At 43.0% G+C, this 13,104-nt stretch overlaps 1 protein-coding gene across 1 annotated transcript in view; it reads left to right on the top strand.

The window, feature by feature from the left end:
• card14 (caspase recruitment domain family, member 14) overlaps positions 1-13,104 on the top strand; it is a 29,217-nt gene that overhangs the window by 842 nt on the left and 15,271 nt on the right. The window contains exons 2-8 of the mRNA XM_061724702.1: positions 2,926-3,063; positions 3,148-3,473; positions 5,748-5,906; positions 7,409-7,528; positions 8,108-8,233; positions 12,079-12,219; positions 12,308-12,430. Coding sequence (XP_061580686.1) covers positions 2,926-3,063; positions 3,148-3,473; positions 5,748-5,906; positions 7,409-7,528; positions 8,108-8,233; positions 12,079-12,219; positions 12,308-12,430 — 1,133 coding nt within the window. The remainder of the gene's footprint in view (positions 1-2,925; positions 3,064-3,147; positions 3,474-5,747; positions 5,907-7,408; positions 7,529-8,107; positions 8,234-12,078; positions 12,220-12,307; positions 12,431-13,104) is intronic.

Below are 13,104 nucleotides of genomic sequence, written 5' to 3'. Positions count from 1 at the left end.
TCACACAACTGATGAGAATTACGTTTCTATACAGTCAAAACATACAAAGACTGGGAAAGAATGGCAAGAAAGACGTAAGTGAACCCTTGGAATTAGCTGGATCTTCATCTGACTCACGACAACAGACAAAAACAACATGCTGACAACACAGAACAATGAGTTGTTGATTGGCTGGACACACTCATCAAACATTTGCAGCGCTGGAGGCAAAACTAGACCCAGAGACCGACTATATCGGAGAAAAATAATTGGAAACTAATTGGAAAACTGGAATTTTTCCGGTTCTGGTTTAGAGCCATTGTGATTGATAGAAGAAACACAAGCATTTGAAGTTTGCTGTTCATAAGAAACATCTACCCCGTATTTTCGCGACCATAAAGCGCAGATACATTTTTTTTTTTTTTTTTTTTTAATGTACCGGGCGCCTTAAGAAACGGTGCGCCGTGTCTATTACCTGAATTACGGTAATGTAAGGCCGGCCACCATGAGAACGGTAAAGGGAGAAGGGGGCGGGTGAAGCCTTGAGTTGCGGACGTGAATGAGACCATCCACTGAGCTGATTAATGCGAAACAGAAGATGAAGACTTTTAAGGATTTGCTTGATGTGTAAAGTGAAATAAAATACAATCAAACTAAGTTTTGTTCCAGCTCTATTTTTAAATAAGCACACTTGTTTGTTCTGCAGCGCGTGTGTTTTGCATGTCGGGAACCGAGGAAGCACCTGCCGTGGGTTTGCGGGTCCGATCGCCGCATCCCCGGGGCAGATCCGGGTGAAATGCCGGTGCTCTTTCCCCGGGAGCCCCTACTACCAGTCCATGTGGGCTCCTCCGGTCCCGGCCGGTCGGAACCGATCACTTTCCCCGGTTGAAGCCGCGGTGATGCGCGCTGCTCCTCCCGACTTCCTGGTTCCCCAAGCGGGGTCCGATCGACCTGGTTCCCGGCCGCTTTGCGAGCAGATATTTCTGGGGTCTGTCCCAGGTCTGATCAGCTTCCCCCTCCGAGATTTTCAGCCAAATCTGTCGGTTACAAACCCGGTACCGGATCTCCGACATGCGCGTGTGTGTGTTTCGCGCCGCGAAACACACACATTCTCATTTATGTGGTGCTTGCCTGGCGCGCTGATGGAAAGAAACTGTGGTGATTTTTAAAAGAAAAACTTTGCATAAGACGTTTCCAGCCGGAGTCATTATGGGATGAAGGGATGATGATCAAGTGGCTGAGACAGGTCTTGAAATTCGGACTGGCGCAGCTGAATTAGCGGAGCGGAGCTCCTGTCGGATACAACCCAGTACCAGATCCCCAACATGCGCGTGTGTGTGAGCGGGACCAGCGCAGGGGGGCGGAGGAGGACCAGCGCGGGGGGGGAGGGGCGGACCAGGACCCGGGACCCGGTCCAGCGCGGGGGCGGGGGGGGGGCGGAGCGGGACCCGGGACCCGGGACCGCCGCGGTTGGGATCCGCAGCACAACGGGGTATGAAAAGTTTATTTACTCTTGTGCTTGCCTGCCACGCTGATGGACAGAAACTGCCGGCTGTGGTGATTTTTAAAAGAAAAGCGTTGCCTAAACAGACTTTTCCGGCCAGAGTGAAATGAAAAGGGCTGGTGGCTGAGACAGGTTTATGTGCGGCGACCCGGTGGTTTTTTTTAATTCTTTAATGCGGAAACAGAAGATGAACCTTTGAAGGGTTTGATTGATGTGAAAAGTGAAATAAAATATCAAACTAAGTTTTGCTCCTGCTCTATTTAAATAATCACTCTTGTGTGTGTGTTCTCCAGCGCGCGTGTGTGTTTTGTAGCGCGCGTGTGTGCAGCTCCGTCTCTGTAGACGCCGCCTTTTGGGTCGGTGCGCCGTATGTGTGTTTTAAAACCAAAAATGACACACAAAACTGAGGGTGCGCCTTTTCACACGGTGCGCCGTATGGTCGTGAAAATACGGTACTTATGTCAGTGTGACTGAAGACATGCAGTCAGGACTAGTTGAGCTGCGCGCGACACACAATCCTCAGTGAGGTGAAGAAGAACCCACGAGGGACAGATAAAGATATGACAGTAGGAGAATGATCCTGGTGTCCACCACGTTTTGGAGTGGCTCGAGAGACCAGTTCCCACCAAACATCCTGCAAACCCGTCTGAGCTGAAGCGGCTCTGGAAAGAGGACCGTTCAGAAATGGCTCTGATCCAGAGCTCCGCCAAAGGAGCTGTGATCAGCTGGTGACTGATCACTTTCCAAATTTAACGGGCTTGTTCACCAAAGCTGCGAAACATCGCTGTTATCAGTTTATTGTCCCTTAGATAAAGATCACATCATCACACATTTTAATGCAGAGAATCATTCAATGCCCAACTACGGAAGAAGATTAGGGCTACTGTAGAAAAAAAATATTCTCTCAGATTCTGACTTTTTTCTGAAACTTAAATGATTTTTTCGAGAAAAAAGTCGAAATGTTGAGAAAAAAGTCGAAATGTCGAGATTAATGTTGAAGTACAACTTCGAGAAAAAAGTCGAAATGTTGAGAAAAAAGGCAAAATTTCTTTATTCTTCAAACTAAATTTCAACATTAATCTTGACATTTCGAGTTTTTTCTCGACATTTCGAGTTTTTTCTCGAAGTGAACAATAAAAAAAATCTTTAAACTTTAAGAACGATTTTTTCGAGAAAAAAGTCGAAATGTTGAGAAAAAAGTCAAAATTTCGAGAAAAAAGTCGAAATGTTAGTTTTTTTCATTTCTAAAAAAAAGTCAGAATTCTTACTTTTTTCTCAGAATTCTATTTTTTTTCTTCAGTGGCCCTAATCCTCTTCCATACCCAAGGGTTGTTATAGTTAGTTTTTTTTGTGTTAACATACAGTATATGTTTTTCATGACTATAATCTGACTCCAAGCCTTGTGGCGGAGTTAAGGTCACGTTTCCACACTTTTCTTTAAGGTTACATGCTGGATCTGCTGAGGACTCAGGCGAGGAATGGAGCTATGGCGTTGCTGGAGAGCCTGATGATTCATTACCCCACCATGTACACTCAGGTCACAGGCCGCAAGCCCAGCGCCGAGCCCTCCACGTTCAGCGGTCAGTGACCACACACCACCCCATAGCTCAGCAGCAGATCTTTCTCCCCGCCAGCTTGCCTCAGCTGCGTTCTTCTCCCCGCAGGCCTGATCAAGTACTCGGAGCTGACGGAGTATCTGATCAGGGCGGTGACGGGGATGCAGAAGGAGCTGCAGGAGGCCCGCTGCGAGGCCGGCAGGATGAGCGCCCGCTGCGCCTCCCTGGAGTCGGAGCTGGGCCAGATCATGGAGCAGGAGCAGCGGTCCAGGCGCATCCAGGCCGAGAACGAACGCACGCAGAGGCACCTGGGCTCTCTGCAGCGGGAGGTCACCAAGCTGAAGGATGAGAAGTGTGATCTGTATATCCGCTACACGACAGCCATCGAGGAGAAGTCGGCCATGAACGAGCGGCTCCACGACCTTAACCTTCAGGTCAGTGGCGCCCACAACGTCGTCCTCAGAGTTTAAATACAACCATTGCAGATTGTTGTAGAGTAAATCTAAGAAAAATATTGAAATCTTGAAACTCATTTGCTACATCTGCAAAAGTTAGAGGTAGATTTTTAACTTGAAGTCGAAAAAAGGCTGATCTTTTTGGGGGGATCTGTGTGTGAATGCGGGCAGGTCCGGTAGGAACGTGTTAAAGGAACGTGCAGGATGAGGCTCTTCCCTACGGAAGAGCATTAGGCCATGCAGGAGAAAAAATATTTGAGGGGAAGACTTCTTTCCATTGTGCACTTTAAGAAAAAAGGATTGTTGAGAAAAAAGTCGAAATGTCGAGATTAATGTTCAAATACAATTTCAAGAATAAAGTCGAAATTTCGTGAGTAAAGTCGAAATTTCGTAAATAAAGTCGAAATTTCATGAATGAAGTCGAAATTTCGAGAATAAAGTTGAAATACATTTTTTGACTTTTTTCTCGAAATTGTACTACAACATTATTCTCGGCATTTCAACTTTTTTCTCAACATTTCCACTTTTTTTTCTCGAAATTGTATTTCAACATTAATCTCGACATTTCAACTTTTTTATCGACATTTCAACTTTTTTCTCAAAGTGCATAATGAAAGAAAAATCTTCCTCCTCTAAAATATTATTTTTATTTTTCTCCTGCCTGGCCCTAATACTCTTCCGTACCTCCCTCTGAACCAGCCCCTCCTTTTCTTTCTTTAGCAACGCACTCACAATCAGGCAGCACAACGGGAGGAATTAGGTTTCATTTTTACTCCCACATCCCCAGATTGCTTGTCCCTCCTACTGCAACTCTTTGAGGTGATAAGATCACAGTGCTTTTAAAGTTTCAATGAGTCCTCTGATACGGGAAACTACACTGGACAGGAAACACTACACTATTATAACATTTAAAGTGATAACGTAAAGCTATCCCACTTCCCCAGCTAGAAACATCATTCTGCTGTCGTTATGATTTAGCTGAACAGGTTTCAGGCTTTTCATATTGATTTGTGAGAAAATGCACAAACTCGTTTCTTTGCAGACTCCTTCATTGTTAAACTTTTCTTCTTACCAACTAAAAGGAAGACTCTGTTCAGTAACCAAAAGCAGCTGATTGATGAGATTAACAGTTTCCACTTTTAAACATTTTGACACATTTTCAAACACGTTTCCGGCATTTTTCTGGTCCAGAATCATGTTTTTAGTCCTGTTTGATGCTTCTGGCCAATCAGAAGCCACCATTTTATGGCTGGCAGGATGTGATTTTAGATAAAAGTTAGTGGAGTCTCATTGGGCCAAAATAGCTGGTCCTGTTTTGGAGCCAAACGGATTAGAACGTTGAGACCGGTTCAGTTTTCAGCCTCGTACCGGATTTTAGCGATTTAGGTTAACGTTGTTTAAATGTGTGTTGAACTGCTCCTCCATCCGCCGCTGTCTCTGAAAAGAAAGAAGAAAAGAAGAAAAAAAAAAAAGGAAGACTGTTTACTCTGCCTCTTTAGACAAAAGTCGTAAAGACTTCTTTTAGGATGATGGAAGATAAGGAGGTTCTGCTTTTGTGTGCAGAAAACAGCTTTGATTACCCAGAAGCCCTTTAGCTTCACAGAGAAATCCGGGTCACATGAAACGCTGATTTCTTCCACCACAGAAATGAGGCGACAGCTTATTTGATACTGTTTTCTAATATCTATACCACCACCTGATTCTTAGCATCAGCAGCGCCAGTTTCCTGCAAATGTTTTTGTTTAAAATGTAATGACAAAAGTTGGTAGTTTTTTTTGTTATCAAATGTTTTTATTTATATATTTTTTTAATTATAAACGGTGGCATCCACAATGATGTCAAACAAACATTATACACATATTTTCACCCCCTTCCAAACCCACCCCTCGGACCTAAGCATTCGATGAAAACAATTCATAATTAATAATAAGGAAAACTGGAAAAAAAGATAATACAACAATAAAAAACAAACAAACAAACAAAAGGGACAAAATAAAACAAAGGCAAAACACAATAATATCAAAAACTGGACAAGGATAGCTGCAACAATGCAGTCTATATCAATTTTAAATAAATCTTTCAAGTTGGGCTTTAATTTGATCTGCTGCCATGCCAAAATAAAATATTTTGTTGTTTTGCATTATGAAAGTTGTTTTTTAAGTCTTTATCAGATAAAACAAACAAATGTTTCATGGGCATGAACGTCTATGGCTTTCAGAGAAGTGAGGCGGGTTGTTGCTGTTGGTCCTGCAGGTGTATCATCTGCAGACGGAGCTGAAGAGCGTGGAGATGGAGAGTGTCCGGCAGAAGCAGCGCTCCCTCCGCTGTGTTTCTGCCCCCGACACGCCGCAGCTGCAGGAGGAGCTCCGGAGTCTGCGCTGCCAGCTGGCCAAGGCGCAGAAACTGGACCCGGTGAGTGAGGAGCAATCCCAATCCTTCTGTCCTCTTCACTCATTTCACTTTTTTTTTTTTACCGGTGTTCGGTCGATCCTTGCTACCCGTCGAGAACTGCTACTTTGAGGTTCTGCGCACGCGCACAGTCGATTTGAAGTTTGATTGCCACGCCCACATTTTCTTGCATCCCTTCAGTCCAACGCTGTTTGTGTGCCTTTACTTTTATTTCTTATTATTAGGGCCCGAGCACTTACAGTACGAAGGCCCTATTGTATCTGTAGGATTTTTTGCCCCCCTAAACGTGCCCCAAGAGTCACCAAATTTTGCACGCAAGCCAGGCCTGGTGAAAAATGTGATATTTCATGGTTTGCATTAATGGGCGTGGCCTAATGTCTCAACAGCGCCCCCTAGAAAACTTTGTGCCTCAAGCCCCACAATACGGTTTGACGTACATGCACGAAAATCGGTACACACCTGTATCATGTTGCAACTTAAAGAAAAGTCTCTTGGCGCCATGGCAGAAACCGAACAGGAAGTCGGCCATTTTGAATTAATCGTGTAATTTTGGCGCAATTTATGCCATTTCTTCAGCCGCTTCTTTGCCCGAACCGTAACGTGCACCCAGGTGTGTTATACATCAAAATGTGCGTCTCAATCCTGCGACGATGCACATTACTTTTCTCAGTCAAAAGCGTTACCGTGGTGATGATAGATGCCAAAAACGCGCCCCCCCTTCATCTGATTGGTCGATATCTGATAGTTCCTATTTTCTGCCATAACTTTTGAATGGTTTGATATAGAGAGTCGTGGGTGGTGTCATCCGCTAAATGTCCAGGCCTGAAGAATCTACATGCAAGTCATACAAGCTTCCACTGCAGCCTGAACGTGCACAAGGGTGCGAGGGCCCGTTCATCGCTGCTTGCAGCTTTAATTTTTATACTTATCAATCGAAAAATAGTGATTATAACATTGATAAATTGAGGTATAAGTATGCTGACATTCATCCTGCAGTGGCAGTGAGGTGATTAGTATCTTACCTGAATGCATTAAGTGACAGGAGCATTATTTGATAGGATGTTACTGGACTATCAAATGATGCTACCCCTGAAATATTGATTTAAAATTGATAATATGGGATGTTGAGTATTTGATCCTTCAAAATACACTACCCATGACATGAATTGCATTACACTTTGAGAACATTATACGATAAAGAGGAAAAAAACTATTCCATCGCTTTATTTGATATTCATTCAGTCATTGGCCTTTATTTAACCAGGCAGGTCATTAAGAATATTCTTATTTACAATAACGGCCTGGCAAGAGACAAGGACCACTTGGGGGAAAAGGAAGTGGATTAGGGAGTAAAACACAGTAAAATTGTAGCTCTACAAAGGTAGAAAACCATTAGGTAGCATTTTTTGATAGGGTAGGAAAAATCGACACAACACCGGTTCCGTTGAGCAGCTGCTCACGTCTTTGTTTTCTTTCTCCGGTTCTGTTGTTGCTGTCCTGTCCAGGCTCGCCAGGACATCCTGGCCCAGGACCTGGCCGAGGCCATCGACAGTCAGCTGGAGCTGGCCGAGCAGCTCCGGTGTTACAGGGAGGAGAACGAGAAGCTGCACAGAGACAAACAAGAGGTGTGTGTCTGTCTGCGTGTGTTTGGGTTTCCCAGTCCCTGTGGATCAGGAAACACCATGCAAATGAGGGAAAACATCAAAAATATTCCAGTTTCAAAAAAGACAAGGCAAGTTTATTTGTATAGCAAAATTCAACACAAGGTAATACAAGTGCTTTACATCAACATTAAAAGTGGCACGACACAATTAAACAGTAAATAACAAATAAAATGAAATAATATGATAAGAAAAGAGGTAAAATAATAAAAAGCACAAGTCGTTAAAAAGTAAGGGCAGTAGAGTACAGCAGGTACATCTCATTCTTACAATGGCAAGAATTACTTTTCTATACGGTCAAAACGTACAAAGACCGGGTCAAATACAGTATTACAAAAGTAATCTGTAACAAATCGTACGGTGAATTAAACCAATTTGACAATCCTATGCCACCACGTTGCTTCTCTTTTCACACCATGACGTGCATCAGTTTCCTCTGTTTGCCCTTCTAACACCGAGTAAACAAAGTTCACCTTATGTAACACCAGGTGTGTATTTACCACCTGGAGCTTATGAAGTCCTCGGTGTGTGTGTGTGTTTCAGCTCTTGCACCAGAAGGAGGGTCTGAGTGCTGAGGTGAAGCAGCTGACTCTGGACTGTAAGATGCAGCTCCAGAAGAGCACCGTGGTCCAGAACCAGATCCGAGAGCTGCAGGCCGAGAGAGACCAGGTCAGGAACTGCTCACGTTTGCCTTCATGCTGTCAATCTGTCCAGAAGAAACTGTCAAACCACATCAGTCATCCTCTCAGGCTCCCTGCTGCGTGCGTAACCGGGTTTATGTGGGACGTTGTTTAAACGTTTGACTGTTGTGCCGCAATGATTCAGCACCAGTGATTCATTTTCAAGTCCTGCATTGTTCTATTGTTGCTATTCACAACGTTTTGGAGGCGTTGAGCCGTGTTCTTTGAAGGAGAATGAAATGTACAACCCACCCACGCCTTTGAAACGCCTGGTGGCTTCTAGCCGCCCGCCGTCCCGCTGCAGCGCTGCAGAAAGCTGCCAAACAGGACTGGGATTTATACAAGAGCTTCACAATTGCTATGCGATCTGTGGCAGCATGACTGCAACCGCTGCCCAACCTGGTGTTTGAAAAGCCTGAATGTTCCTGTGTTCTGCCCCCATTCCTCCTAAAGCATAGCAAATGTTAAAAGTGACACATTTGACCATGTCGTGAAAAATATAGACAGCGCGGCACAACATGAGGCTGATAGAGCAGCTCAGATCGTCATCAGACAAGACCTGAACAACATGTCTCTCCCCAAACTCCAACAATCGCATCTGTAAACGCTGGCATCACAGTCAAAAATCACCCCGTCTTTGAGAGGGATGGTACAGATCCTCAGTGATGCCTGGGTGAATGAATGAATGAATGGATGAATGAATGAATGAATGAATGAATGAATGAATGAATGAATGAATGAATGAATGAATGAATGAATGAATGAATGGATGAATGGATGAATGGATGGATGGATGGATGGATGGATGGATGGATGGATGGATGGATGGATGGATGGATGGATACATGAATGAATGAATGAATGAATGAATGAATGAATGAATGAATGAATGAATGAATGAATGAATGAATGAATGAATGAATGGATGGATGGATAAATGGATGGATGGATGGATGGATGGATAAATGGATGGATGGATGGATGGATAAATGGATAAATCGATGAATGAATGAATGAATGAATGAATGAATGAATGAATGAATGAATGAATGAATGAATGAATGAATGAATGAATGAATGGATGGATAAATGGATGGATGGATGGATGGATAAATGGATAAATCGATGAATGAATGAATGAATGAATGAATGAATGAATGAATGAATAAATTGCTTAATAATGAATGAATGAATGGATGGATGGATGGATGGATGGATGGATGGATGGATGGATGGATGATGGATAAATCGATGAATGAATGAATGAATGAATGAATGAATGAATGAATGAATGAATGATGGATAAATTGCTTAATAATCAATGAATGAATTAATGAATGGATGGATGGATGGATGGATGGATGGATGGATGGATGGATGGATGGATGGATGGATGGATGGATTGATGGATGGATAAATGAATCGATTAATGAATTAATGGATGAATGAATGAATGGGTTAATTAATTAATTAATTAATTCATTCATTCATTCATTTTCAATTTCAATTTCAATTTCAATTCAATTTTATTTATATAGCGTATATTACAACAGAAGTTGTCTCTGGGATCTTTCCAGAGACCCAGAATATGACCCCTGAGCAATTATTACATAAATATAACAACAAACAATGAATTGATGAATTGATGAATGAATGAACGAACGAACGAACGAACGAACGAACGAACGAACGAACGAACGAACGAACGAACGAACGAACGAACGAACGAACGAACGAACGAACGAACGAACGAACGAACGAACGAACGAACGAACGAACGAACGAACGAACGAACGAACGAACGAACGAACGAACGAACGAACGAACGAACGAACGAACGAACGAACGAACGAACGAACGAACGAACGAACGAACGAACGTACGTACGTACGAACGAACGAACGAACGAACGAACGAACGAACGAACGAACGAACGAACGAACGAACGAACGAACGAACGAACGAACGAACGAACGAACGAACGAACGAACGAACAACATATTTCGTCATATTTATCAAACAGGAGGCAATGTGTCAAAGTTTGTAATGCACAGTCCAGTTACATGAAATGCACTATGGGGGTTCCACAAGGATCGGTATTAGGTCCTTTATTGTTTAGTCTTTATATCAATGATCTTGCTGAACAATGTGATGATGTCAATCTGCAGATGTACGCAGATGATACTGTTGTACATGTACATGCTAAAACAACTGACATGGCAGCTGCTAAGCTAACAACTGCACTGGAGAAAATCACTCTTCGGCTTGATCAATCATGTTTGAGTTTAAATGTAAACAAAACAAAATGCATGTTTTTTTCTAAAACTTTGGTTCAACTCCCTGATGTTGAGGTCCTCGTCAAAGGTGAAAGCATTGACATAGTTACTGAATTGAAATATCTTGGCATGACTCTAGACCCAAATTTAAAGTTTAAGAAACATGTCAAAAAAATGGCTACAATTATAAAATATAATCTACTTAATTTTAAATACATTAGAAACTGTCTTTCTCTGGATGCAGCCAAGATATTTATGCACGCAATGATCCTGTCCCATATGTCATACTGAATCACCTGCTGGGGGCAGGCTGGTGACTCTACTCTGAAACCTTTGGAGTCTTTATATAAACAAACTTTAAAAACATTAGACAAAAAGCCAATTCGCTACCATCATTGCAGAATACTTGAGAAACACAACCTATTGAGCTTTGTGAATTTTAGGTCATTTGCCAATTTGTGCATGGTTTTTAAAATTGTAAATGGTTTGGCCCCACAGCCATTGTGTGACTTTGTTCACACTCGCTCGTTAAGCTCCATCAGGTCCACTAGGATATCCTCAATACTGGATTGCACTATACCATTTCGCCGCACTGTAACTGGGCAATCAGCTTTTTCTGTAAGAGCCACAAAACAGTGGAATACCTTACCTGATTCTGTAAGGAGCAGTAGCTCTCTCAGAGCCTTTAAAGCCAACCTGAAAAATCTGTTAAAAGCTGCTCAGCTCTGTAACCATTAATTTGGGCTCTCTTCGGGGTGTGTGTATGTGGGATAAGGGATGGGTGGGTGGCTGGGGGGCGTGTCAGGGTGGGGGGATTGCACGCAGATGTGTGTAGCCATGTTGTTTTAAATTGTGTTCTAAATAATCTGTGTAATTTTTCTTGGTATTGTATTACTTGTTACTGTATTTCTTTTTTATTGTGACCTTTCAAGGGACTGCAGATGCAAATTAGCTCAAAGCTATAATCTGGTACAGTGCATCAGATGGCAACATTTATGTTTTAACTGTACACTGTCCCTTTTTAAATAAAAATTGAATTGAATTGAATTGACGAACGAATGAATGAATGAATGAATGAATGAATGAATGAATGAATGAATGAATGAATGAATGAATGAATGAATGAATGAATGAATGAATGAATCCTGCTTTATGAGACTAGCAATATCGAGGCCTTCTGTGTGTAAGTCCAGTCACTCTGCGGGTTGGAATCCTGATGTTTTCATTCGGCATCATGTTGGCCGGACGCCGACGCTCCGGCGCCCAAGTTTCCACTCAGCATCGTTCCACTGTACAGACTGGATTTCACAAACCTGATGACAGCTGCTGCCCATTTTTCTAACAATCCCTCCCCCGAATGTCCACGTTCACACGTTCACGCATTCACGCGTTGGTGTGGCGGTGCGTGACGAGCTCTGCCGTCCCGGGCGTCAACATGTTTTCCACACCTGTCTTGAATGTCGTGTATTTGCACCTGCGAAATAAGAATCAGGGTGTGTCTGCATTCATGTAAACTGGTGAGCGCGTCATGAATCTGAGCGGCCTGTGTGTCGTCTAGGCGTACCTCTCCAGAGACGAGGCCCAGGCCATGATCGCCCGCATCCTGGCGGAGAAGGACGCCCTGAGGTGCCAGCTGGTGGAGCTGCAGGAGGCCGTGTGCAGCCTGGAGGCCAAGAGACCCCGGGACCAGAGACCTCAGGTACCTTCACACAAACACCTCAGTACCCCAGTAAAGCAGTCCTGCAGACAGAATCCTGCTAACGCCTCCGTTTGGCTTTGGTTGGCAGGATGAGGATGAGGAGGTCCGCTGGGAGAACCTGAGCCCCAACTCCGAGGAGCTGCCCTCTCGACGCAGACTTCGCCGCATGGACGCACTCAACCCCACGCTGATGATCTGCAACATCTCCGAGGTGTGTGATGACTACAGTCGGGAGAAATCTGTCGTTCATTGACTGAATTAATTCAGCACATTTTTATCTCTTTATTTGTAGTTCAAGGATAAAGATTGGGAGAGTACAGCTTTGATTGGGGCTTCTTTTTTGGCACAGTCAAGATTTAAGGGGCATTTTTTAATTTTGAGTGCTTGATAAAGATCTCCCAAACGAATCACTTGCTCATTATCTCATACCAACGTTCATATGAAGAAGGTTGGTTGACGATGATGATGAGGGATCGTTGATAGATTGGGCCATTGTCTTTACGCACTGAAATTCCTCCAGAGTCCTTGAAACACTTGATGTGATATTATGGTCTGTATCAGAAGGAATGTGCAAATCCCCTCCAATGAGAAACATGGTTTTTAGACATTTCCGTGTTTTTTCTCATGCCTTTGTTGGCAAAGTAGACCGTCTTATTTGTTTAGACATCACATAATATATATATTTTTCTTTTTTTTCCTCTCACTTTTTCACTCTTCACTAAATTCCCTCCATACCAGATTTCTTAGGTATGACATATCTTGGGTTCATACTGTCTGCAAAGTCAAAAAAAGTGATAATAAATTAATTCATTTAAAAAATGTCTTTTCCATATTTTGATCAGTTTTAAAGATTTTCTCCTGTGATCTTTTTAAACAACATATTGA

This window comes from Cololabis saira, chromosome 1 (genome assembly GCF_033807715.1).
Source record: "Cololabis saira isolate AMF1-May2022 chromosome 1, fColSai1.1, whole genome shotgun sequence".
In the NCBI taxonomy this organism is placed as follows: domain Eukaryota; kingdom Metazoa; phylum Chordata; class Actinopteri; order Beloniformes; family Belonidae; genus Cololabis; species Cololabis saira.
The sequence above is the reverse complement of the archived record's forward strand: the minus strand, read 5'-3'. Positions and strand labels throughout refer to the sequence as shown.